General features: G+C 42.2%; 1 protein-coding gene across 3 annotated transcripts in view; it reads left to right on the top strand.

Annotated features, from left to right (window-relative positions):
• Nucleotides 1-21,170: 21,170 nt before the first annotated feature.
• The window catches only part of HABP4 (hyaluronan binding protein 4), a 40,929-nt gene continuing 39,027 nt past the window's right edge, over nucleotides 21,171-23,072 (top strand). For all 3 annotated transcript variants that reach the window (XM_089913012.1, XM_089913013.1, XM_022558922.2), the window contains exon 1: nucleotides 21,171-21,635. In XM_089913012.1, coding sequence (XP_089769138.1) covers nucleotides 21,275-21,635 — 361 coding nt within the window. In that variant the 5' untranslated portion in view covers nucleotides 21,171-21,274. The remainder of the gene's footprint in view (nucleotides 21,636-23,072) is intronic.

Raw genomic sequence — 23,072 nt, 5'->3', positions numbered from 1 at the left:
TGGTGCTGGGAAAACTGGACAGCTACATGTAAAAGAATGAAATTAGAACACTGCCTAACACCATACACAAAAATAAACTCAAGATGGATTACAGACCTAAATGTAAGGCCAGACACCATCTAATTCTTAGAGGAAAACGTAGGCAGGACACTCTATGACATAAATCACAGCAAGATCCTTTTTGACCCACCTCCTAGAGAAATGGAAATAAAACCGAAAATAAACAAATGGGACCTAATGAAACTTCAAAGCTTTTGCACAGCAAAGGAAACCATAAACAAGACAAAAAGACAACCCTCAGAATGGGAGAAAATATTTGCAAATGAAGCAACTGACAAAGGAGTAATCTCCAAAACATACAAGCAACTCATGCAGCTCAATATCAAAAAAACAAACAACCCAACCCAAAAATGGACAGAAGACCTAAATAGACATTTCTTCAAAGAAGATACACAGATTGCCAACAAACACATGAAAGAATGTTCAACATTATTAATCATTAGAGAAATGCAAATCAAAACTACAACCAGATATCATCTCACACCAGTCAGAATGGCCATTATCAAAAAATCTGCAAACAATAAATGCTGGAGAGGGTGTGGAGAAAAGGGAACCCTCTTGCACTGTTGGTGAGAATATAAATTGATACAGTCACTATGTAGAGCAGTACGGCGGTTCCTTAAAAAACTAAAAATAGAACTACCATATGACCCAGCAATCCCACTACTGGGCATATACCCTGAGAAAACCATAATTCAAAAAGAGTCATGTACCAAAATGTTCATTGCAGCTCTTTTTACAATAGCCAGGACATGGAAGCAACCTAAGTGTCCACCAACAGACGAATGGATAAAGAAGATGTGGCACATATATACAATGGAATATTACTCAGCCATAAAAAGGAATGAAGCTGAGTTATTTGTAGTGAGGTGGATGGACCTAGAGACTGTCATACAGAGTAAATTAAGTCAGAAAGAGAAAAACAAATACCGTATGCTAACACATATATGTGGAATCTAAAAAAAGAAAAAAAGGAAAAAAAATGATCAGAAGAACCTAGGGGCAAGATGGGAATAAAGATGCAGGGAATGGACTTGAGGATACGGGGAGGGGGAAGGGTAAGCTGGGACAAAGTGAGACAGTGGCATGGACATACATACACTACCAAACGTAAAATAGATAGCTAGTGGGAAGCAGCCACATAGCACAGGGAGATCAGCTCGGTGCTCTGTGACCACCTAGAGGGGTGGGATAGGGAGGGTGCGAGGGAGCGAGATGCAAGAGGGAAGAGATATGGGGACATGTGTATATGTATAACTGATTAACTTTGTTATAAAGCAGAAACTAACACACCATTGTAAAGCAATTATATTCCAATAAAGATGTTAAAAAAAAAAAAAAAAAGACTCCATGCTCCCAATGCAGGGGGCCCTGGTTCAATCTCTGGTCAGGGAACTAGATCCCACATTGCCACAACTAAAGATCCCATGTGCCACAACTAAGACCCAGCACAGCCAAATAAATAAATATATTTTTTAAAGATTTCTCTGGTTATTGTCCCTTGTTGATATTCAATTAAAATGTGTCTTAAGAGAAACCTAATATGATGGGTGAAGAAATGAAAGGAGACTTTCTTGGTTTTCTTGGTATGTTTTTATATTCCTTTTCTTTTTCAGTGGAAATATTCATGTATTCCTTATATAATTTTTTAAAAAGCAATATGGACAAAAGAATGAAGCCTAAAATGGACATAGACACACATGCATGCATGCATGCATGCACACAGAGGGGTGATCTCTAACTGGTAAGTGTCTACTATGTGGAGTCTATGGCTCCATCATCCTCCTTGATAGAAATTAACATGTCAAGATACAATCTGAGTCAGCCAATTCTTTTAAAAATTATATTTGTATCCAAGGCACATTTTGGAAATGATTGCATTATTAGTTAGTTGAGCACATTTTCAATGTGCCTACAGCCCCTCATCCCTCCAACTCAATGGAAAGCCTCTCTGTGAACTTAGATGCAGATTTCTCCCATAATATAGGCAGAGTCTCCTGGTTATATCCAATGCCAAAAGTTGATGACTGATTATCACTTTGACATAATGATAATACCTTACATTTTCATGATGCTTTTCTGACATTCAAAGCACTTCTACATATTTTCTTATTTGACCCTCAAATACCTCTCTTAGGTAGACTTGGCAGGGTGTCTTCATTTTACAGTCAAAGAAAAAGTCCCAAAGAGATTAAGTGGCTTTGCTAGGGCAATCTGGCTGACAAGGGTAGGGGGTAGGACTGGCACCAATTTCACTCCTCTTCTCTTTACGCTGCAGTGCTCATCACAGCCTGACTTCTCCTACGCTGTGTTTTAATGGTATGCCCCATCTCAGTGCTTGCTAAATGATGTCACAAACAGCAATGTTATGTAGGCAAAACAATTTAGCAATTGTGTTTTTAAATGCTCACTCAGACTTAAGAGGGTAATTATATAGTGACTTAGGAAACCCAGCCATTTTAAAAGACTTTCTACAATGGCAGCAATAATCTTTGATGTTAAGAAAAGGAATCAAGTACACTGTATTGCTTAGCATTTCTATTTAGCTGAAAGTACGTTTTTAGACATTCCACCCCAATTCATTCAACAAATATTTATTGAGTGCCAATCCCAGTTCTCAGCAATGAGGATACGCAGTGGAGAAAACACAGTCTCTGTTCTCAGAGCTCACACTCTAGTGGAGGGAGAAGGACAACAAGCAAATGAATGTACTGTGGAAGATGCTGTGGAGGAATATACAGTGGGAAATGGGGCTTAAAATGGGCTGGTCAGGGAAAGTGTCTCTGATATGAAGACGTCTGAGCAGGGATGTAAAAGAATTTATGGGGTGAGTCTTACTGGAGAAAGAGCTCCAAACAGAAAGGCCCTAGAGCAGGAGAGGAAATTCTGTCATTCTTTTCTATTTCAATTTTTAATTGAAATATAGTTAATGTACAATATTTCATAAGTTACAGGTGTGCAACATAGTGATTCACTATTTTTAGAGGTTATATTCCATTTATAGTTGTTACAAAATACTGGCTATATTCCTTGTGCTGTACAATACCTCCTTGTATCTTATTTATTTTATACATAATTGTATCTCTTAATCCCCCCTACCCATATCTTGCCCCTCCTTCCTTTCCTCTCTCCACTGGTAACCACTAGTTTGTTCTCTATATCTGTGAGTCTATTTCTTTTTTGCTATATTCACTAATTTGTTTTATTTTTTAGATTCCACATGTAAATGATACCATACAGTATATGTATTTGTCTGTCTGACATTTCACTTAGCATGGACCCTCCAAGTCCATCCATGTTGTTGCAAATGGCAAAATTTTATCCCTTTTTATGACTGAGTAGTATTCCATTATGTATATGTATATACCACATCTTCTTTATCCATTCTTCTGTTGATGGATACAGGCTGCTTCTATGTCTTGTCAGTTATAAACAATGCTGCATGAACATTGGGATGTATGTATCTTTTTGAATTAGTGTTTTCTTTTTTTTTCAGATATATATATATAGCCAGGAGTGGAATTTGCTGGATTATGTGATACTTTTATTTTTAGTTTTTTGAGAAACTTCCATACTGTTTTCCATAGTGGCTACACTAGTTTACATTCCCACCAACAGTGTACAAGAGTTCCCTTTTCTCCACATCTTCACCAACATTTGTTATTTGTGTTCTTTTTGGTGATAGCCATTCTGACGGGTGTAAGGTTCTCTGTCATTCTCAAACATGTAGAAGAGAGAACTAATTCTCTCCTCCCTAAATGATCCATAGAGGGCCTTCAGAGCTCAAATTTTTCCCCATGGTTGGAGAATTAGTACAAACAGTGTCTTGTATTTAAAATAAAAAATTAATAAATAGTAAAACCTAAGCCTCTGTTGCCTAAACAATGTCAAGTATTTTAAAAAAGGAAATACTGACCATTTTATTTATTCATCTATTTTTATCTTCATGTCTTCACCACATAGACACTGTCTTTAGTCTTTGTTTCCAAAAAAATTGCATTTTTACCTAAAGAGCTTACGTAAGCTATACATCATGAGGCTCTTGAAAATTTTAGTTAACCTGGGAAAACAACCAGAAGAGGTGTCTTTTTATGTGGACATTTGTTGTGCTGAACTGCCCTTTGTGTTACAAAAACCACACTTCTTGCTCAGGATGCTTATGTACCTTCCTCTTATCTTTTTCTCTATGCTAGGGAAATATCTAGGATATTTGGTATCTTTTTGTTACTGAACTCACAGTCTAATGATCTCCAAGCTCAAAACTCAATGACTTAAAACAACAACCATGTTATTATCTTATGATTCTGTGGGTTGACTGAACTCAATTGGGCAGTTCTGCTGGTCTTGTCTGATGTATTTCAGGCAGTTGCAGTCACATAGTAGGTGGGGTTAAAGTCATCTGGAAGCTTGCTGGTGATGCAGGAATGGCTGAGTTTTCCTCCTTCTCCATCTGGTCTTAGGGCTTCTCCTCTCCATGTGGCTTTTCCACAGGGTTGCTTGGGCTTCCTCATAGCATGGCAGCTAGATTCCAAGGAGAGTTCCAGGAAGGAAATGGAAGCTGCCATTCTTCTTAACGGCTAGGCCCAGAATTGGCACAGCATTAGTTCTACTTTATTCTGTTACCTAATAGTCACAGCCAGTCCAGATTCAATGAGGGAGGTGGCTGTGCAAGTGCGTGAATACTGGCAAGTGATGTTCATTGAGAGCCATCTTTGGAGACCAGTTATAACACCTCCTCATCCTGCATTATCATTCTGTGTGTTTACTTTTGTTAGATAACCAAATAGAAAGGCTATAAGACACGGCAGTACAAAGTGTTATACAATCACAGAAAAAGGAATGACCAACGCTTTCTGGTAGGGAATAAACAACCTTGAAAGAAAGGAGACTTCAAAGCTAAATGTTGAATGATGAATGGCCTCCTTGGGCAGCTCAGGTAGGGCAGATTAGGCAGAGGAAATAGCATGTGTGAGGTCACTGATGCATGAAGAAGCCAGGGATGTTTGGGGAACAAAATACGTTAAGGAGCATACGAGAAGGTACAGGAGGTGGCAGGAAAAAAATGGAGAGGAAAGCTGGAGTTTGATCAAGAAAGTATAGGTTCTACCTGCAAATGAGTTAGCCAAGTTTTAAGGAGTTTAAGGGCATCTCCAGACTGCCAAGTCTGCCCATCTCTGACACCAACTGCAATGAGTTTGCCAAAGTGCAAAGTCAGAGGAAACAGTTCCCACAAGACTGCCTTCACTTCAGACACCAGCCACAAGTTGGGAGGTCTTCAGGGCCATCCTCCTTTCAGACTACCTGACTACAAATTTGGGGGTTCTCACAACCACACTCAGGCTTGATAACTCACTAGAATGACTCACTGAGCTCAGGAAAATGCTTTATTTACCATTAGAGTTTTATTATAGTGAAAGGATACAAATTAGAACCAGTCAAAGGAAGAGACTTGTAGAACAGGATCTGTGGAGAAGGAGGATCAAAACGTGAAGCTTCCATATCCTCAGGAACATGTTACCCTCCTGGCATCACCGTGTGGCAATACACATGGAATACTGTCAACCCAGGAAGCTCACCTGAGCCTTGGTGTCCAGAGTTTTACTGGGGCTTGATCACATACTACTTGTGTGGCTGACCTGTAGTCTCCAACTCCTCTGGAGGTCAGAACTGATATGGCCTGTCCAAAGCACCGCACCATTTATCACATTATTAGATTGTCTGATGGGCAAAGCTCACAGGCAAACAAAGACACTTATCAGGCAGGACATTCCAGGGAGAACCTCCAAGCAAGTCAGAGGCCAGACCTCTCTTCAGGTAAAGTTAATTCCTCAGCACACACTACACTATCTGTATTTTAGAATACATGTTAGGAGTATAGGCTTCAGAGTTTGCCAAGGTTTGTCTGCCCCATGTGGTTGTCGTTGTTGTGCACTATTTATAAGTATATTGGTTCTCTTCTCTTTCTGGACACAATGTGGGATTGTGCTTCCTTACCCCCTTTGAAGATAGGTATGGCCTTATGACTTGCTTTAGTTGAAAAAAATGCAAGTGGAAGTGGTGAGCAGGCAGAAGCTTTAGAAGTCAATGTGAGATTCATCACATACCCCTTCTCCCACCTCAGGAACTGTGGAAACATGTGTTGAGATGGAGGCTCCATCTGCCTGGGCTCCCGAGTACCTATGAAGAACAAGTGCTTTGCCCCCAAACCTTGTTGGACTTGAAGTGTGAGTGAGAAGTAAATCTTTGTTGTGTTACACTGCTGAGATTCGGAGATTATTTGTCACCACAATACATCTTGCTCTATCCTGATATTATACCATGGGTGATCTTGGGCAATTTATTTAGCTTCCCTGTGCCTTAGTTTCTTCCTATAAATGAGGATAATAATACCTACCTCTCCAGGTTATGAAGAGAATAAGTGAGTTACACATTGTATTACTTTGCTAGAGCTGCCATAACAAAGTACCACAGTCTGAGTAAACTTACACAACACAAATTTCTTTTCTCATACTTCTGGAGGCTGGAAGTCCAAGATCAAGGTGTGGGCAGGATTAGTTCCTTCCAAGGCCTGTCTCCTTGGCTTGTGATGGCTGTCTGTTCCCTCTGTCTTCACAAGGTCTTCCCTCCATGCATGTCTATGTCCTAATCTCTTCTTCTTACAAGGACACCAGTCATATTGGATTAGGGCCAACCCTAATGACCTCATTTTAACTTAATTACCCCTTTAAAGAACGTATCTCCAAATACAGTAACATTCTGAGGTCTTAGGACTTCAAGAAATGAATATGGGGGGGACACAATTCAGCCCATAATACAGATGGAAACATTTACAGTGGAACAATACATAGCACATAGTTAATATTCAATAAACTTAACTATTATTGTTATCTTTTATAGATAACAATTTTATAGATAACTGTATCGTTATCTTTTATATACACTGATAATAAAAATATACTGAAGGCATAGTGTTACCTGAAGAAAGTTGCTAAATGATAAACAATATGTTATTATCCTTATTTATTTAATTAATTAATAAGTAAGCAAGCAAATAATACTGTGTACAAAGGGAAAACAATCTAAAAAAATATGTCAATTTGAAAAGGCTACATACTGTATGATTCCAACTATCTGACATTCTGAAAAGAAGAGTGTAAAAAGATCAGTAGTTGCCATGGGTTAAGGGGGAAGGAGGGATGAATAGGTGGAGAACAGAGGATTTTTAGAGCAGTGAAACTATTTAGTATGATGATGTCATTATACATTTGTGTGAATACATAAAATTTACAACATCAAGAGTGAACCTAATGTAAACTATGGACTTTGGGAGATAATGATGTGTCAATGTAGGTTCACTGATTCACAGACTACATTTTGTGCACTGCATTTATAGTGTAACAAATAAAACACTCTAATGGGGGATCTTGACAGTAGTGGAGGTTGTGCTTGGTTGGGGGAGGGAGTATATGGGAAATCTCCATACCTTCTGCTCAGTTTTGCTGTGAATCTAAAATTGCTATAAAAAAATTGTCTACTGAGATGGCAGACAGCAGAAGCAAGAAGAACTACAATCCTGCAGCCTGTGAAACAAAAACCACATTCACAGAAAGACAGACAAGAGGAAAAGGCAGAGGGCTATATACCAGATGAAGGAACAAGATAAAACCCAGAAAAACAACTAAATGAAGTTGAGATAGGCAACCTTCCAGAAAAAGAATTCAGAATAATGATAATGAAGATGATCCAGGACCTCGGAAAAAGAATGGAGGCAAAGATCAAGAAGATGCAAGAAATGTTTAACAAAGACCTAGAAGAATTAAAGAACAAACAAACAGAGATGAACAATACAATAACTGAAATGAAAACGACACTACAAAGAATCAATAGCAGAATAACTGAGGCAGAAGAACGGATAAGTGACCTGGAAGACAGAATGGTGGAATTCACTGCCACGGAAAAGGATAAAGACAAAAGGATGAAAAGAAATGAAGACAGCCTAAGAGACTTCTGGGACAACATTAAATGCAACAACATTTGCATTATAGGGGTCCCAGAAGGAGAAGAGAGAGAGAAAGGACCTGAGAAAATATTTGAAGAGATTATAGTCAAAAACTTCCCCAGCATGGGAAAGGACATAGCCACCCAAGTCCAGGAAGCGCAGAGAGTCCCAGGCACGATAAACCCAAGGAGAAACATGCTGAGACACATAGTAATCAAATTGGCAAAAATTAAAGACAAATAAAAATTATTGAAAGCAACAAGGGAAAAATGCCAAGTAACATATAAGGAAACTCCCATAGGTTAACAGCTGATTTCTCAGCAGAAACTCTACAAGCCAGAAGGGAGTGGCAGGATATATTTAAAGTGATGAAAGGGAAGAAACTACAACCAAGATTACTTTACCCATCAAGGATCTCACTCAGATTCGATGGAGAAATCAAAAGCTTTACAGACAAACCAGCTCTACAACAAATGCTAAAGGAACTTCTCTAAGTGGGAGACACAAGAGAAGAAAAGGACCTACAAAAACAAACCCATAACAATTAAGAAAATGTTAACAGGAACATACATATCGATAATTATCTTAAACGTGAATGGATTAAGTGCTCCAACCAAAAGACACAGGCTCGTTGACTGGATACAAAAACAAGACCCGTATATATGCTGTCTACAAGAGACCCACTTCAGACCTAGGGACACATACAGAATGAAAGTGAGGGGATGGAAAAAGATATTCCATGCAAATGGAAATCAAAATAAAGCTGGAGGAGCAATACTCATATCAGATAAAATAGACTTTAAAAAAAGAATGTTACAAGAGACAAGGAAGGACACTACATAATGATCAAGGGATCAATCCAAGAAGAAGATATAACAATTATAAATATATATGCACCCAACATAGGAGCACCTCAATACATAAGGCAACTGCTAACAGCTCTAAAAGAGGAAATCGACAGTAACACAATAATACTGGGGGACTTTAACACCTCACACCAATGGACAGATCATCCAAACAGAAAATTAATAAGGAAACGCAAGCTTTAAATGACACAATAGACCAGATAGATTTAATTGATATTTATAGGACATTCCATCCAAACAGAAGATTACACTTTCTTCTCAAGCACACACAGAACATTCTCCAGGATAAATCACATCATGGGTCACAAATCAAGCCTCAGTAAATTTAAGAAAATTGAAATCATATCAAGCATCTTTTCTGACCACAACGCTATGAGATTAGAAATCAATTACAGGGGAAAAAAAGGAAAAAACACAAACACATGGAGGTTAAACAATACGTTACTAAATAACCAAGAGATCCCTGAAGAAATCAAAGAGGAAATCAAAAAATACCTAGAGGGGCTTCTCTGCTGGCGCAGTGGTTAAGGATCCGCCTGCCAATGCAGGTAACATGGGTTTGAGCCCTGGTCCAGAAAGATCCCACATGCTGCAGAGCAACTGAGCCCGTGTGCCGCAACTACTGAGCCTCCTCTCTAGAGGCCGTGAGCCACAACTACTGAAGCCTGCGCACCTGGAGCCTGTGCTCCGCAACAAGAGAAGCCACAACAATGAGAAGCCCGCACACCACAACAAAGAGTAGCCCCCACTCACTGCAACTAGAGAAATCCCACGTGCAGCAACAAAGATCCAACTCAGCCAAAAAAATAAACAAAACAAAAACCTAGAGACAAATTACAATGAAAACACGTTCCAAAACCTATGGGATGCAGCAAAAGCAGTTCTAAAAGGGAAGTTTATAGCAATACAAGCCTACCTCAAGAAATAAGAAAAATCTCAAATAAACAATCTAACCTTACACCTAAAGGAACTAGAGAAAGAAGAACATACAAAACCCAAAGTTAGTAGAAGGAAAGAAATCATAAAGATCAGAGCAGAAATAAATATAATAGAAACAAAGAAAACAATAGCAAAGATCAGTAAAACTAAAAACTGGTTCTTTGAGAAGATAAACAAAATCGATAAACCATTAGCCAGACTCATCAAGAAAAAGAGCGAGAGGACTCAAATCAATAAAATTAGAAATGAAAAAGGAGAAGTTACAACAGACACCACAGAAATACAAAGCATCCTAAGAGACTACCACAAGCAACTCTCTGCCAATAAAATGGACAACCTGGAAGAAATGGACAAATTCTTAGAAAGGTATAACCTTCCAAGACTGAACCTGGAAGAAATAGAAAATATGAACAGACCAATCACAAGTAATGAAATTGAAACTGTGATGAAAAATCTTCCAACAAACAAAAGTCCAGGACCAGATGGCTTCACAGGTGAATTCTATCAAACATTTAGAGAAGAGCTAACACCTATCCTTCTCAAACTCTTCCAAAATATAGCAGAGGGAGGAACACTCCCAAACTCATTCTATGAGGCCACCATCACCCTGATACCAAAACCAGACAAAGATACAACAAAAAAAGAAAATTACAGACCAATACCACTCATGAATACAGATGCAAAAATCCTCAACAAAATACTAGCAAATGGAATCCAACAGCACATTAAAAGGATCATACACCATGATCAAGTGGAATTTATCCCAGGGATGCAAGGATTCTTCAATATATGCAAATAAATCGATGTGATACACCATATTAACAAATTGAAGAATAAAAACCATATGAAAAAAAACTGTCCACTAAAACTTTTTAAAATACAAAAAAATGCTGAACTGTTAATAGTGATTTTTTCCACTCATTTTATTTCACTTGTTAAACCATTTTTTGAGGTACGATTGACATAGAAAAAGTTGTACAGATTTAATATAAAAATGTGATGAGTTCAGAGAGAAGTATACACCCATGACTCCATCACCACATCTATGCCATTAACATACCCATCACCTCCAAAAGTTTCTTCCTGCACTCTTTATTTATTACCATTAAAAAAAATTACTTTTTTTTGGCTATGCTACATGGCACATGGGATCTCAGTTCCCCAGCCAGGCACTAAACCTGGGCCATGACAGTGAAACCCTGGAATCCTAACCATTAGGCCACCAGGGAACTCCCTTTTCATGTTTTTGTTTTTGTTTTTAAATTTTTTTCCAGTTTTATTGAGATATAATTGACATACAGCACTCTATAAGTTTAAGGTGTACAGCATAATAATTGGACTTACATACATCTAATAACGAATTTTTTTGGAAAAGGGTGGGAGGTTGATGGACAAATCATGAGAATTTTTGTCACATATTTTGGTGATGTTTGAGTTTTATAAATTTTCTGTGTCCATAAATTTATAATCAGAAAAAAGTATGTATGAAAAACAAAAATAAAGGATGGCCAAAACCTTTGGGATGAATAATCAAAGACAAAGGTGGCAGAATCCACACCCTGCACTTCTGTCTCATGGCAGGCCTGACACACAGCTGATGCTCAGTAAAAGCTGGTCAAATCTTCACTGCTTGTTAATAGTCTCCAGCAGCATAAAGTCTCTGGGAAATACTCTACAAGGGAAGTGCCCATCCTCTCAGAAAGAACCACTGCCCCTTTGCCAGTAACCCCTGGCTTGGACTGAGAACTCCAAAAGAGAGGACGGTGACTTTGAGAAGCAAAGACCTCTGTGGGTGTATGGAAAGATGTTCAGATATCCACAGGAAGAGCCTCTGGAGGAGAGCCAGCCACCAGGGCCAGAACAGGCAGGGGAGGGACTTCTGTTAGGGTCTTGGGAAACCATGGGGTAGGGTGAGCCTCTTTGAGCCAATATAGAAGATAGCAAACCTACTGGGCTTTTCCCCTTTGGGGTAATTATATTTTTTCTAAAATATGAAAGCAGCTTGGACTTGGACTTGAGGGCTGGTTTCAAATTCCAGCTTTACGACTTGTTACCTCTGTGACGTCAGACAGCCCTTTTAGTTTTTTCACTATAATTTCCTCATGGTTAAAATGGTGATAATAACACCTATCTTTCAAGATCCTTCTAAGGATTCCTAGTCATAATTTGATTGCTCAGCTGATTAATGTGTTGAAGTATGTCTACAAGAAGTGAACACCAATAGGGTGAATTTGAGGGATTTCTAAGTAGGAACTGGGGGGTACAGGGGGTGGGGGAAATTAGGACAAGCCTTCCATGTAGTAGACTGGGTCCTAGAGGGCTTTTAGTTCTATTTATAAACATCTATAAATGTGGAGTCTAATACAACAAATTTAAAAATATTCCCAAGGAGAATAAGCTAATCTCCTAAGAGGGAAAAATGGACTCCTCAGGTGCCAAGTAAAGAAGGAGCTGAGGGCTTCCCTGGTGGTACAGTGGTTAAGAATCCGCCTGCCAAAGCAGGGGACACGGGTTCGAGCCCTGGTCTGGGAAGATCCTATGTGCAGCGGAGCAACTAAGCCCGAGTGCCACAACTACTGAACCTGCGCTCTAGAGCCTGGGAGCCACAACTACTGAGCCCACGTGCCACAACTGCTGAAGCACACATGCCTAGAGTCCGTGCTCCACAACAAGAGAAGCCACCACAATGAGAAGCCTGCTCACTGCAACAAAGAGTAACCCCCACTCGCCGCAACTAAAGAAAGCCCACATGCAGCAATGAAGACCCAACACAGCCAAACATAAATAAATAAAATAAATAAACAAACAAACAAAAAATCACTTCTTTAAAAAAAAATGAAAAAGAAGGAGCTGAAAGTGCTCTGGTGGTCCTAGGGGTGGCAGGACAGAGGTCTGTTACACTGGGAGAGGCCTCAGTGGCTCAGAGCTTGGGCTTGGATGACGATGAAGAGATGGGTGATGAGGCTTCTGTGTATGAAGACTTCTTAAATAGTTCTCTCTGGTAGCTATAGTGATTCTTAGAAAAGCAGCTGTGCCACCTCTAGAGGAAGCCCCTCATCACCTCTGAGTGATCCAGGCAGCAGCTGATTCCCACAGCATTTCCATAAGCCAGCCGTGGCTTTGATTGACTAATCCAAGAATGGGATGTAAAGCTCATGTCCATCTCCTCAATTTAAAACTCTCTTCTCATAATTACTTGAGTGTGAGAATATGTGTCTCTAGAGTCTTACATGCCAGCATTATTGAAAACGGTGAAGCGTGGGAAACACCAGAATACCCATGAATAGAAAACTGGTTCAGTACACTGTAGTATGCTAGTTATTGATTTATTATCTCACATCTGCAAATTCATCCTTCATTGCCTGCTCCACAAAAATGGATCTAGGTCCTTTAAATCATTTTCCTTTGCCAGTGGAAGGTGTCAGACTCTGGTAGTAGCAGGTGCTGAAAGGACACTGGAAGAGAAAGAGCTTTTCTTTTCCTTGTTCTGCGGTACATTGTCACCAGGCTCCTACAGAGCATGCTTTTTTCTCCACTAACTCCAAGTGTTTTTTTCTCTACTGTTTGCGGGGCTTCTGCTCTTTCCAGCTGTCGACATGGACAGTTAGCCAGGAGCCTCAGAATGCATGGGCCTGTGTCTCAGCCCAGATGACTGCTCCTGGCACCCTCTTCTCTGCCTCCTGTGTGTACACACTAGAGCCCCATAAGGCTAGCCATCTAATGGGCCAGTCAGCCAGACTTTGTTCCATGCAGTGTCCAGAGTCTCCTCAGCCCAAGCGATACACAGAATTGTGCTGGGTTCCTACAGAGTGTGATTGCCCCAGCTTCTGGTTCCAGCACTGTCAACAGTGGCACTTGACTCCCTTTATGCACCCCCCCTACCCCATAAGCCTTTAGTCACCTAGGCCCTGGGGTGCTGCTCCTGCTTTCCCAGTGATTGTGGACCATCTATGACCCAGAAAACTTCTCAACCATCCAATGGGCTATAACCAACACCTTCCTCAGTGACGTCTGAACTCCCTTCCAACTTTATCCTTCCTTGGATACCCTTCCTCAGTCCTAGGGTACCTTTTAGAATTCTTTTTCTAACCTTATAGTTACTCTCCTATCATAAGTTAATAATTCTTTATGTTAAGCTTCCCTGTTTAAATTACTGCACGTTTCTGTCTTTTGATTGGACCCAGATCACATATAGTGTAATATTTTATGGCCATTAAAATGACGACATTGAGGGACTTCCCTGGTGGTGCAGTGGTTGAGAGTCCACCTGCCGATGCAGGGGACGCGGGTTCATGCCCTGGTCCGGGAAGATCCCACATGCCGCGGAGCGGCTGGGCCCGTGAGCCATGGCCGCTGAGCCTGCGCATCCAGAGCCTGTGCTCCGCAATGGGAGAGGCCACAACAGTGAGACGCCTGCGTACTGCAAAAAAAAAAAAAAAAAGATGACGTTGTATTTATTGACACAGAACTATGTCTCTGACACTGTTGAGTGAAAAAAGCAGATATGTAAAACTATATGTATGTTTACATACATGAAGAAGACTAGAAGGATGCTTAGAAAATGTGAGCAGTGATAATTTGTGGGTGGTGGTATTTCAGATGAGTTTTATTTTCTTCGTGCTTTTCATAGTTTTAATTTCTTTCAGTGAGCATGTATAATTTCACACAAGCAATAAAGTTTATTTCCCCCAACCCTCAGAAAACTCTGGTGATACACCCTAAATTTAAAAGATAAAGTCCAAACTCCTTACCGCGGCACATAAAGTAATTCAAGGTATGGCCCCTTCTTGTTGGTATAGTCCCATATTTTACCATTCTACACAGAAATTCTAGTTAATCCAAAGCTCCCAATTTTATACCTATGGGTCTTTGCACATGTAATTCTCCCTGGAATGGCTTAATCGTTCATCAAACCCCTCTTTTCTAGAGCCTTTCCCAATTCATTCCCCTTAACCTTGTGTTAAGGAATTAAATTGATCAAAGGACATGTAGCTAGAGGACTTTGCAGTGGAAGAGGTGGTCCGAGCCTCTGCTGGTGCAGGATCTCTGTCCTTCCTTGGTGGTCAGACTCTTTTTCATTGTGTGCCTGGGTCCCAGGCTGAGCACCTCAAACTCACCAGCTGCCAGATAAGACTAAACTAGTCAACAACAAATGATGACCAGGCTTCCATCAGGTGGTACTAACAGATCCCATTGCTGGCTTTGTATTTTTACTTTAGCTTAGTGCTTCCCAAATTCTACTGTGCACAGACACTTCTTAGGGATATTGTAAAATGCAGATTCAGATTCAGTAGCTCTGTGGTGGGCCTGAGATTGTGCATTTCTAAAAAGCTCCTGGGTGATTTGCAGTTGCTGGCCCACAGATCATCCTTAGAGAGTTAGATGTGAGCTTATTTTTAAAACATTTCTGAAATATAATCTAAGCAGAAGAGCAGCCCTATTTCAACATCTTAGTCAATTCAAACTTAGCATGAACACACTATGGCTTTCATTCCACAAAATTATATCTTTAGGGATCTAAGTATACCACTTCCCCCACTGGGGTCTCAGTGAGCACTCCCTAACATAATTCTATTGGCGATATGATTACAGACCCTTAGGTCTCTTCTGAGAGCTGTGCCTTATGTGCACAATGTCTGCCCCCACCTTGCATAGCTCTTTAAGGAGAGAAGCCATGTCCTGCTCACACCAAAGCTGTTAGCTCAATACTTAGCAGGAAAGCATTATGGTTAGGAGTGTAGACTCAAGTTCATGATCCCAGCTCTACCACTTACTGAGGCACTCACCTCATGGCACTGTAACACGGGGACAGTAGAAGCATCTACCTCTTCAGGTTGTTGTAAGGACTAAACAAACAGAAAATGCTTAGAATGATGGCTAGCACCTAGTAAGCCCTATATAAAATTCAGCTATGATTATTAGCAAATGTGTAGAATAATGAATCTTTCAGAAAAAAGAAACAGTATCACATCCATTTAATCATGTAAATGTATTAATTAACTTACACACATTAATTCGTTTGTTGCATTTTTACTTTGCTTGTAACACATGCAAAATTGTCAGGAGCACATGCATACAAAGAAGAAACTCATTTATTCACACAACAAATATCTCCTGGATGAAAAGCACTTTTGCAGGCACTGAAGATGAAGCCAAAAAGAAGGGAAGGAGGGGACAGAAAAACGAATTAGATATGACTTCTGGTCTTAGGGAGGAGAAGTAAGGAGAAAGAATTATAATGCAGGGCACAGCAAATCCAGTACTACAAGAGGGGTGCCAATAACATGTTCATGCTAATCATCACCTGTGGGGAATTCTGTTTGTTACCTACCCGGCCATCCATTCCTATCTGCTGGTATTGGAAACCTTATCTTCCTTGGGGACTTGCTCCCTCCACTCAGCCCCGGTTGAGGGGGCTGACTCCAGCTTGACCTGGTGAACTAGGCCGGCTGATCAGAGAATCAAATGCCCTTCGCTATAGCAACTGGTTCAAAGGTGTACTCATGACCCAAGAAAGGCTAATGATTCAATTCTGGGATTCCTATGCTAATGTTGCCAGAAAGGCCCTTTCTTTTCCTGCTGGCCTTACAACTATAAGGGCTTAAATATGGTACTACTGGGACCATCTACAAAGTGAAACTGATAAAAGGGAAGCCAATACAGAAGAAAATATAGCAAAGGGATGGCAAGGGGCAGAGAGAGAGATGAGGTCCTGGTATGGTTTATCCCTGACCCAGCTATGCCTGATTCAATCACGGACTTTTTTCTTGAGCCAACAAATCCTTTGTTTTAATTATAGGTTTTCTGTTGCTCACAACTGGAAGGATCCAGAATAAATGTAGAATTTAAAAGTTCTAAAATAAATTATTTTATTCAGCCTTGATTAAAGTTACAACCAAGACCAACATTTTAATAGTAGGAATTTTGAGAGAATAAAAAACTCTTCTATTGGCATGAGTGCCTTGAGGATATAAAGCACTGTGGTAGCCAGTAACATCTTGACATAAGAAAGCTGGAAAGAGGACTTCCCTGGTGGCGCAATGGATAAGAATCCTCCTGCCAATGCAGGGGACACGGGTTCGATCTCTGGTCTGGGAAGATCCCACATGCCGCGGAGCAACTAAGCCTGCGCGCCACAACTGCTGAAGCCCACGTGCCCTAGAGCCCATGCTCCACAACAGGAGAAGCCACTGCAAGGAGAAGCCACCACAAGGAGAAGCCCGTGCACTACAACGAAGAGTAGTCCCTGCTGGCTACAACTAGAGAAAGTCCGCGCGCAGAAACAAAGACCCAATGCAGCCAAAAATAAATAAATTTTTAAAAAGCTGGAAAGAACCTCAGTGACAACAAGAATACAAATATTAGTAGGCTGGGTGCAGGTCCTTTCCTGGTTTAAATATTCTGTTTCTGGTCATCATAAATGGAATTTGGCTTGCTGGAAGTTCTCCTGCAGCATCCTGATTGTTAATGATTTATGGTTCTATAACCCCTAACTTTGAGACTGTGTAGTTGCTTTATTCATTTGCTGTGGGAAACTGAATTTAAATTCACTTCCACCTGGTAACAACTAAACCAGGACCTATAATTTCACTGATCTTATCACAATTGACTCAACTGGCACAAAAGACAGATGAGATCCTCTTAGAGTTAGGAAAAATATTTTTGTTCTTGCATATATTATTCAAGTAGAAACAACTGTAAAATAATGTGAAATTTTTTAACCTTTTAAAATTTACTTCTTTCGTTTTATCTTCCCATCAACCATATGCGGAACACAGGACCAGTTTTAATCATTGTAGTTTTATAGAGGAGAAAGGTAAGCAAAGAGGGAGTAATGATCCAGTGGCAAAACAGAGTATATGGAATGATGATTCACAAAAACTCACACCCTTTATAGCCTGACTGGTCCCTCCGCCTTGGCCCTCACTCAGGTGTTGTTCTTTGCATGTAACCAAAGGTAACAAAGCTACATGCTTGTAAATTCTCTAACTTTCTGTGAATTTTAAGTCAATCTGGAAGATTTTAGTATATTTTATTTTATTATTCCTAGTGGAATTTGCCTATTAATTAACTCAAGGCAATTTACATTTTGTATGTAGTTAAACTTCACTGCATTTCCACTGGTGCCAATAAGTAACTGCTATGGAAGGGCTGGTGGTATCGTTCAGCATCCACAAGGATTTTTGGTATGCTTTATTTTCTGAGTTGTATGGTTGTGTGCATGTTTTGGTTTTTTTCTCTTTGGTATCATAATTACTATCAAATAACTTTTACTGAGGATCTACTCTGTGCCAGGTATGGTGATGAACACTTCATATGCATTGTTGGACCCAGTTCTCACAATAACCCTCTGAAGCAGGTACCATTATTTTCTCTGTTTTACAGATGAGAAAACTGAGGCACAAGAATAAGGAATAGGTCCAAGGTTACAAAGTCAGTTAGTGGCATAGCCAGGATTCAAATCATGGTCTAACTCCAAAATATAAGCTTTAAAAAAATTGTGGCCAAATACACATAAAATTTACTATTTTCGCCATTTTACAATTCAGTGGTATTTAACCGTCACCACTATTTAGTTCCAGAAAAATTTCATCACTCTAAAAGGCAACCTCATGCCCTTTAAGCAGTCAATCCCCATTCTTTCTCCCCTAAGCCCCTGGCAACCACTAATCTGCTTTCTCTCTCTATGGATTTGCCAATTCTGGACATTTCATATCAATGAAATCATACAATTTGTGACCCTTTGTGTCTGGTTTCTTCCACTTTGCATAATGTTTTCAAGGTTCATCCATGTTGTAGCAGGTATTAGTACTTCATTCCCTTTTCTGACCAAATATTAATCCATTGCACCACATTTTGTTTATCCATTCATCAGCTGATGTGCATTTGGTGGTTTCTGCCTTTTGGCTCTTGCGAGTAGTGCTGCTATGAACACTCAGGTACAAGTTTTTGTCTGAACACCTGCTCTCAATTCTTTTGGATAAAAAGTATAGGCTTTTTTTTTTTTTTTTTGCGGTACACGGGCCTCTCACTGTTGTGGCCTCTCCCGTTGCGGAGCACAGGCTCCGGACGCGCAGGCTCAGCGGCCATGGCTCACGGGCCCAGCCGCTCCGCGGCATGTGGGATCTTCCCGGACCGGGGCACGAACCCATGTCCCCTGCATTGGCAGGCGGACTCTCAACCACTGCGCCACCAGGGAAGCCCAAGTATAGGCTTTTGATCATAAGCCTCTGTTGACTCCAAGAAGGAGAAGACCAGATATCTTAAAATCTTCATTCAACGAATATTTACTGAGAACCTATGGTACAGCTACCTAGAATGCTAAGCACTGGGAATATGTTGTAATAATGAATAAGACAGACATCATCCCTGTTCTCTTCCTCGGGAATAACAGAAAGTTGAATAAGTGAGTAAAACACAGACCTGGCAGCAGTTAAGATTAAGGGCTCCTTTTCCATTTGCTATTAAAGGAAAGTAAAATTTGGTACTGATGTATCTGAGCAAGATGCTGTAACAGAATGCTTTTGATGCAAGAAACAAGTACAACTAAGACTAGTTTAAACAATAATAGCATTTATTGTCTTACATAATAATAAGTCTGAGGCAGGAAGTTTTCCGATTGTGGCAAGTCAGCAGCTCCACATCATCAAGGAACTATCCATCCTCATAGTTTTCTCCCTCCTTCTTCTCTGCCATCCTCATAGTCACAATAAGGGCCAGCACTCTAGGCATCATGTCCTCCTCACGTAACAAGGACCAAAGTACAGAAGTGGAAAGTTAGCAGATCCTGTCGCAATCCCTTTTTAGGTACAAGAAGAATGATCCCTCCAAGAAAGCCTGCAGAATACTTTCCCTCAGGTCTGTTCTGCCAGATTTGCACCAGAAGCCTATTCCTACACCAATCATTGGTAGGGGAATGAAATCACAATGGGTGATTTAAGATTAATCAAGTTTGAGGCTGGAAAAGGGCCCAGTTCCCCCCTGGGGCAAACAGCTCCCTGATGCCCTAACAAGATACAGATTTTGGGAAAGTGTAAGAGGGAAAGGAAGGGCTGTAGTATAGGCAGCCAAGAGTGTCTCCACCGGTGCCTAGGCAAGAATTCCCGGAGAAAGTCCAATTCACAGTTCTTCTCTGAACTTCAAGCCCTCAGTTGAATAAAACAACCAACGAACCAAACAAACAAACAAAACAAACACCCAAACCCTAAACTTCAACATGTCCAAGACTGAACTTATGATTCTCATCAAAGTGGTCTATAAATGCTCTGTTTCTTTGTGAATAGCATCACCATTCCAGTTGCAAGAGCCAGAAAAATAGGAGTCATCATACTCTCCTTTTTCCTCACTACCCATATCTAGTGCATCACTGAGTCCTGTTGATATAACCTCCAAAATAGCTCTTGGATCTACTACTCTCTTCACCTCCACCGACAGTATCCACCATCCAAGGATAGTGATCACCACCTTTTCCCTGGAGCTCTGCAGCAATCTTCAGCTTGGTCTCCCTGCATCCATTTTGACCTCCCTCCAACCTAGTCCTTCACATTACAGCTAGAGTGGCCTTTTCAAACACATACTCATGCTTAAAATTTGCTTGCCGCTGCTACCAGAATAAAGACCAAAATAAGGCCTTCCTCCAGCTCTTAGCAATCCATTTCCTTGAGCTTGAATGGGCTGTGCTCCACCCCAACTCAAGACTTGTGCACTTGCCGTTACTCACGGCCCTTGTCATCCTTCAGATCTCAGCTTAACCGTCATTCCCTGGGAAAGCCTCTCCAAACTTCCTAATTAGGTCAAGTCCCTCTGCTATAGGATCATAGAGAAGTCTGTGCCTTTTCTTCAGGGCACTTTTCTGCCTATAGGCTGTAAGATCTACTAAAACAGAGAGCTAGTATCTCCTACAACATAACGCCAGGCACATAATAAGTGTACACTATACAGTTGTTGAATGGCTCAATCAATGTATAAACTTCAAAGAAGTATGGCCGATGATGAATGTGGACCCAGTCCCAGAGAGAACATAAATTATGGCCGTGACCCACCTGCAGGGTCCAGCAGCCTGGACCGCAAGGTTCCTTGCTCCTCCCAGTAGCTCCGCCCTTTGGGTCCAGCCCCTCCCTGCTGAATCGTGGGGAGGGGCATAGAGGTCGCATGACGTGACAGCAGCCGGTCGCTGATTGGGTTTCCAGGCGTGCTGGCTAGGAAAGGGGGCGAGTCCGCGTGCGCTGATTGGCTGGCGGGAAGCGGCTGGACGGGCGGTGGCGGCGGCGCGGGGGCGGGCGCTGGTAGGGATGGGACTGGGCTGGGGCGGGAGGGCGGTAGCTGCGGGTAGGATGGGTCCTCGCTGCCGGCTTCGCTGAGACTCGCTCGCGTGGACTGCCCGCGGCGGGCCCGCAGTGGCGGCGGCGGCATGAAGGGCGCTCTGGGGAGTCCTGTGGCCGCGGCCGCCGCAGGCACCGCGATGCAGGAGAGTTTCGGCTGTGTTGTGGCCAACCGCTTCCACCAGCTGCTAGACGACGAGTCGGACCCGTTCGACATCCTGCGCGAGGCCGAGCGCCGACGCCAGCAGCAGCTGCAGCGCAAGAGGCGCGACGAAGCGGCGGGGGCGGCGGCCGGGGCCGGCAACCGCGGCGGCAGGAGCCCGGCTGGGGCCTCGGGCCACAGACCCGGCGCGGGCGGCGGCCGGAGGGAGTCTCAGAAGGAACGCAAGAGCCTCCCGGCCCCCGGCGCGCAGCAGCCAGACAGCCCAGGGGGCGGCCCTCAGCCGCCCGGTACGCGCGCTCCGCCCAGCACCTAGATGCCCCGGGGTGGGCGCGGTGGGCGGGAGGGAAGGAGAATGGGGTCATGGAGGTCACTTCTCCTCAGCAGCCCGTCGACCTCCTACTACGAGACTGGGATCACTGGAATCTGTTCCAGAAAGGGGAGGGGGCTCTGGGAAGAGTTGGCTGGAGTTGAGGGTCCCTGTGGCCGAGGAGGGTGGGAAAAGAGGACGGGGTGTAGGATGTCACGCCCCTTCTGGCCTTTCCCAGTCCCTTCTGGGGGCGAAGGAGAGTGCAGGCTTGGAGTAGGGGGTTTCAGAACGCTGAAACTGAGCCTTTACAAGTTGGGCGAAGTTGAGGGATATTTCTGGGTTGGTGTGTGTGGGCGAACACTGAGGTCGCTGACCCGGGGCTCTCAGATCTAGAACTAGCAGGGACCTTCTCCATCCTCCAGCCCAACCTCTGCAAGATTCGCGTCGGGAGGCAAAAAGTAGCGTGGTGGGAAGGAGGGAGGGGAGCGCCTTTTAGGGAGAGTGGAGGAGGGTGCACCCGGACCCTGGGGGTGGCGGCGAGAGCCCGGGGTGTGTGAAGGATCGCCGGGGTGAGGGGCTGGGGCCTTTGTGATGGAGGGAAGTCCTGGGTGACCTCGGGGGCGGGCTGTGACGTCAGGGCTGCGAGCAGAATGCGGCGGGGGTGGACGCGGGGTCCCCGGCGCCTTCCAAGCTCTGTGCCTTCACCCATCCATCCCCCTTACGGAGCTTCCAGCAGTCATCCCGCACGGGTTTTCAATGTAGCAGGCAGCATTGATGGATTGTGTAACTTGTCATTAACTCAAGCTGCTTTAAGAAAAGCGTTTTAAATTAACCTTTTCAACAAGAATATTCAAAGTTCCCCACTCCCTGCTTAGCCAAAACGGCAAGTACAAAGCTTGGTGTACTACTGTCTGCATCTAGGGACGGAAGGTGCTTAAGAGTCTTTTCTCACCTGAACTGCATCACTGGCAAAGCCTCCAAGTTTCCACCTGTGTTTCCTCTGTTTTTCAAAAATAAGACAGTGGTCCTAAAGTTTCCGTAAAAAGAATGTTAAGATGTATAATTCGACCACTCCAGCCAATGTTTGGCAGTGTATTCAACTTGGCTTTACTGGCTTGGTCCTTCCTTAATAAAAATTGTGCAGCCCAGCCCTGAGAGAATAACACCTGATTTGAGTGTTGGGGCTTTGACTCCTGCAGTTAGGTAATGTTTACCTTTATCTGTGGAAAGTTCAATCCAGCATTATCTCTTGAAAATCAGAAAATTAAGTCACTATAATAAAAATATTGAAAATTATTTTAAATGCTGTTGGATATCCCCAGACTCCTTGGTAGGCCGGTACAGGTATGAGCCTATTTAAACAGTGAGTGAGACTTGAGATAATTTGTACGTTTTGCATTATGTTCTATCTTTTCTT

Source organism: Delphinapterus leucas, chromosome 6, assembly GCF_059928025.1.
Source record: "Delphinapterus leucas isolate spDelLeu-1000000601 "Yukka" chromosome 6, BTC_Dleu_Yukka2, whole genome shotgun sequence".
Classification (NCBI taxonomy): Eukaryota; Metazoa; Chordata; class Mammalia; order Artiodactyla; family Monodontidae; genus Delphinapterus; species Delphinapterus leucas.
The sequence above is the reverse complement of the archived record's forward strand: the minus strand, read 5'-3'. Positions and strand labels throughout refer to the sequence as shown.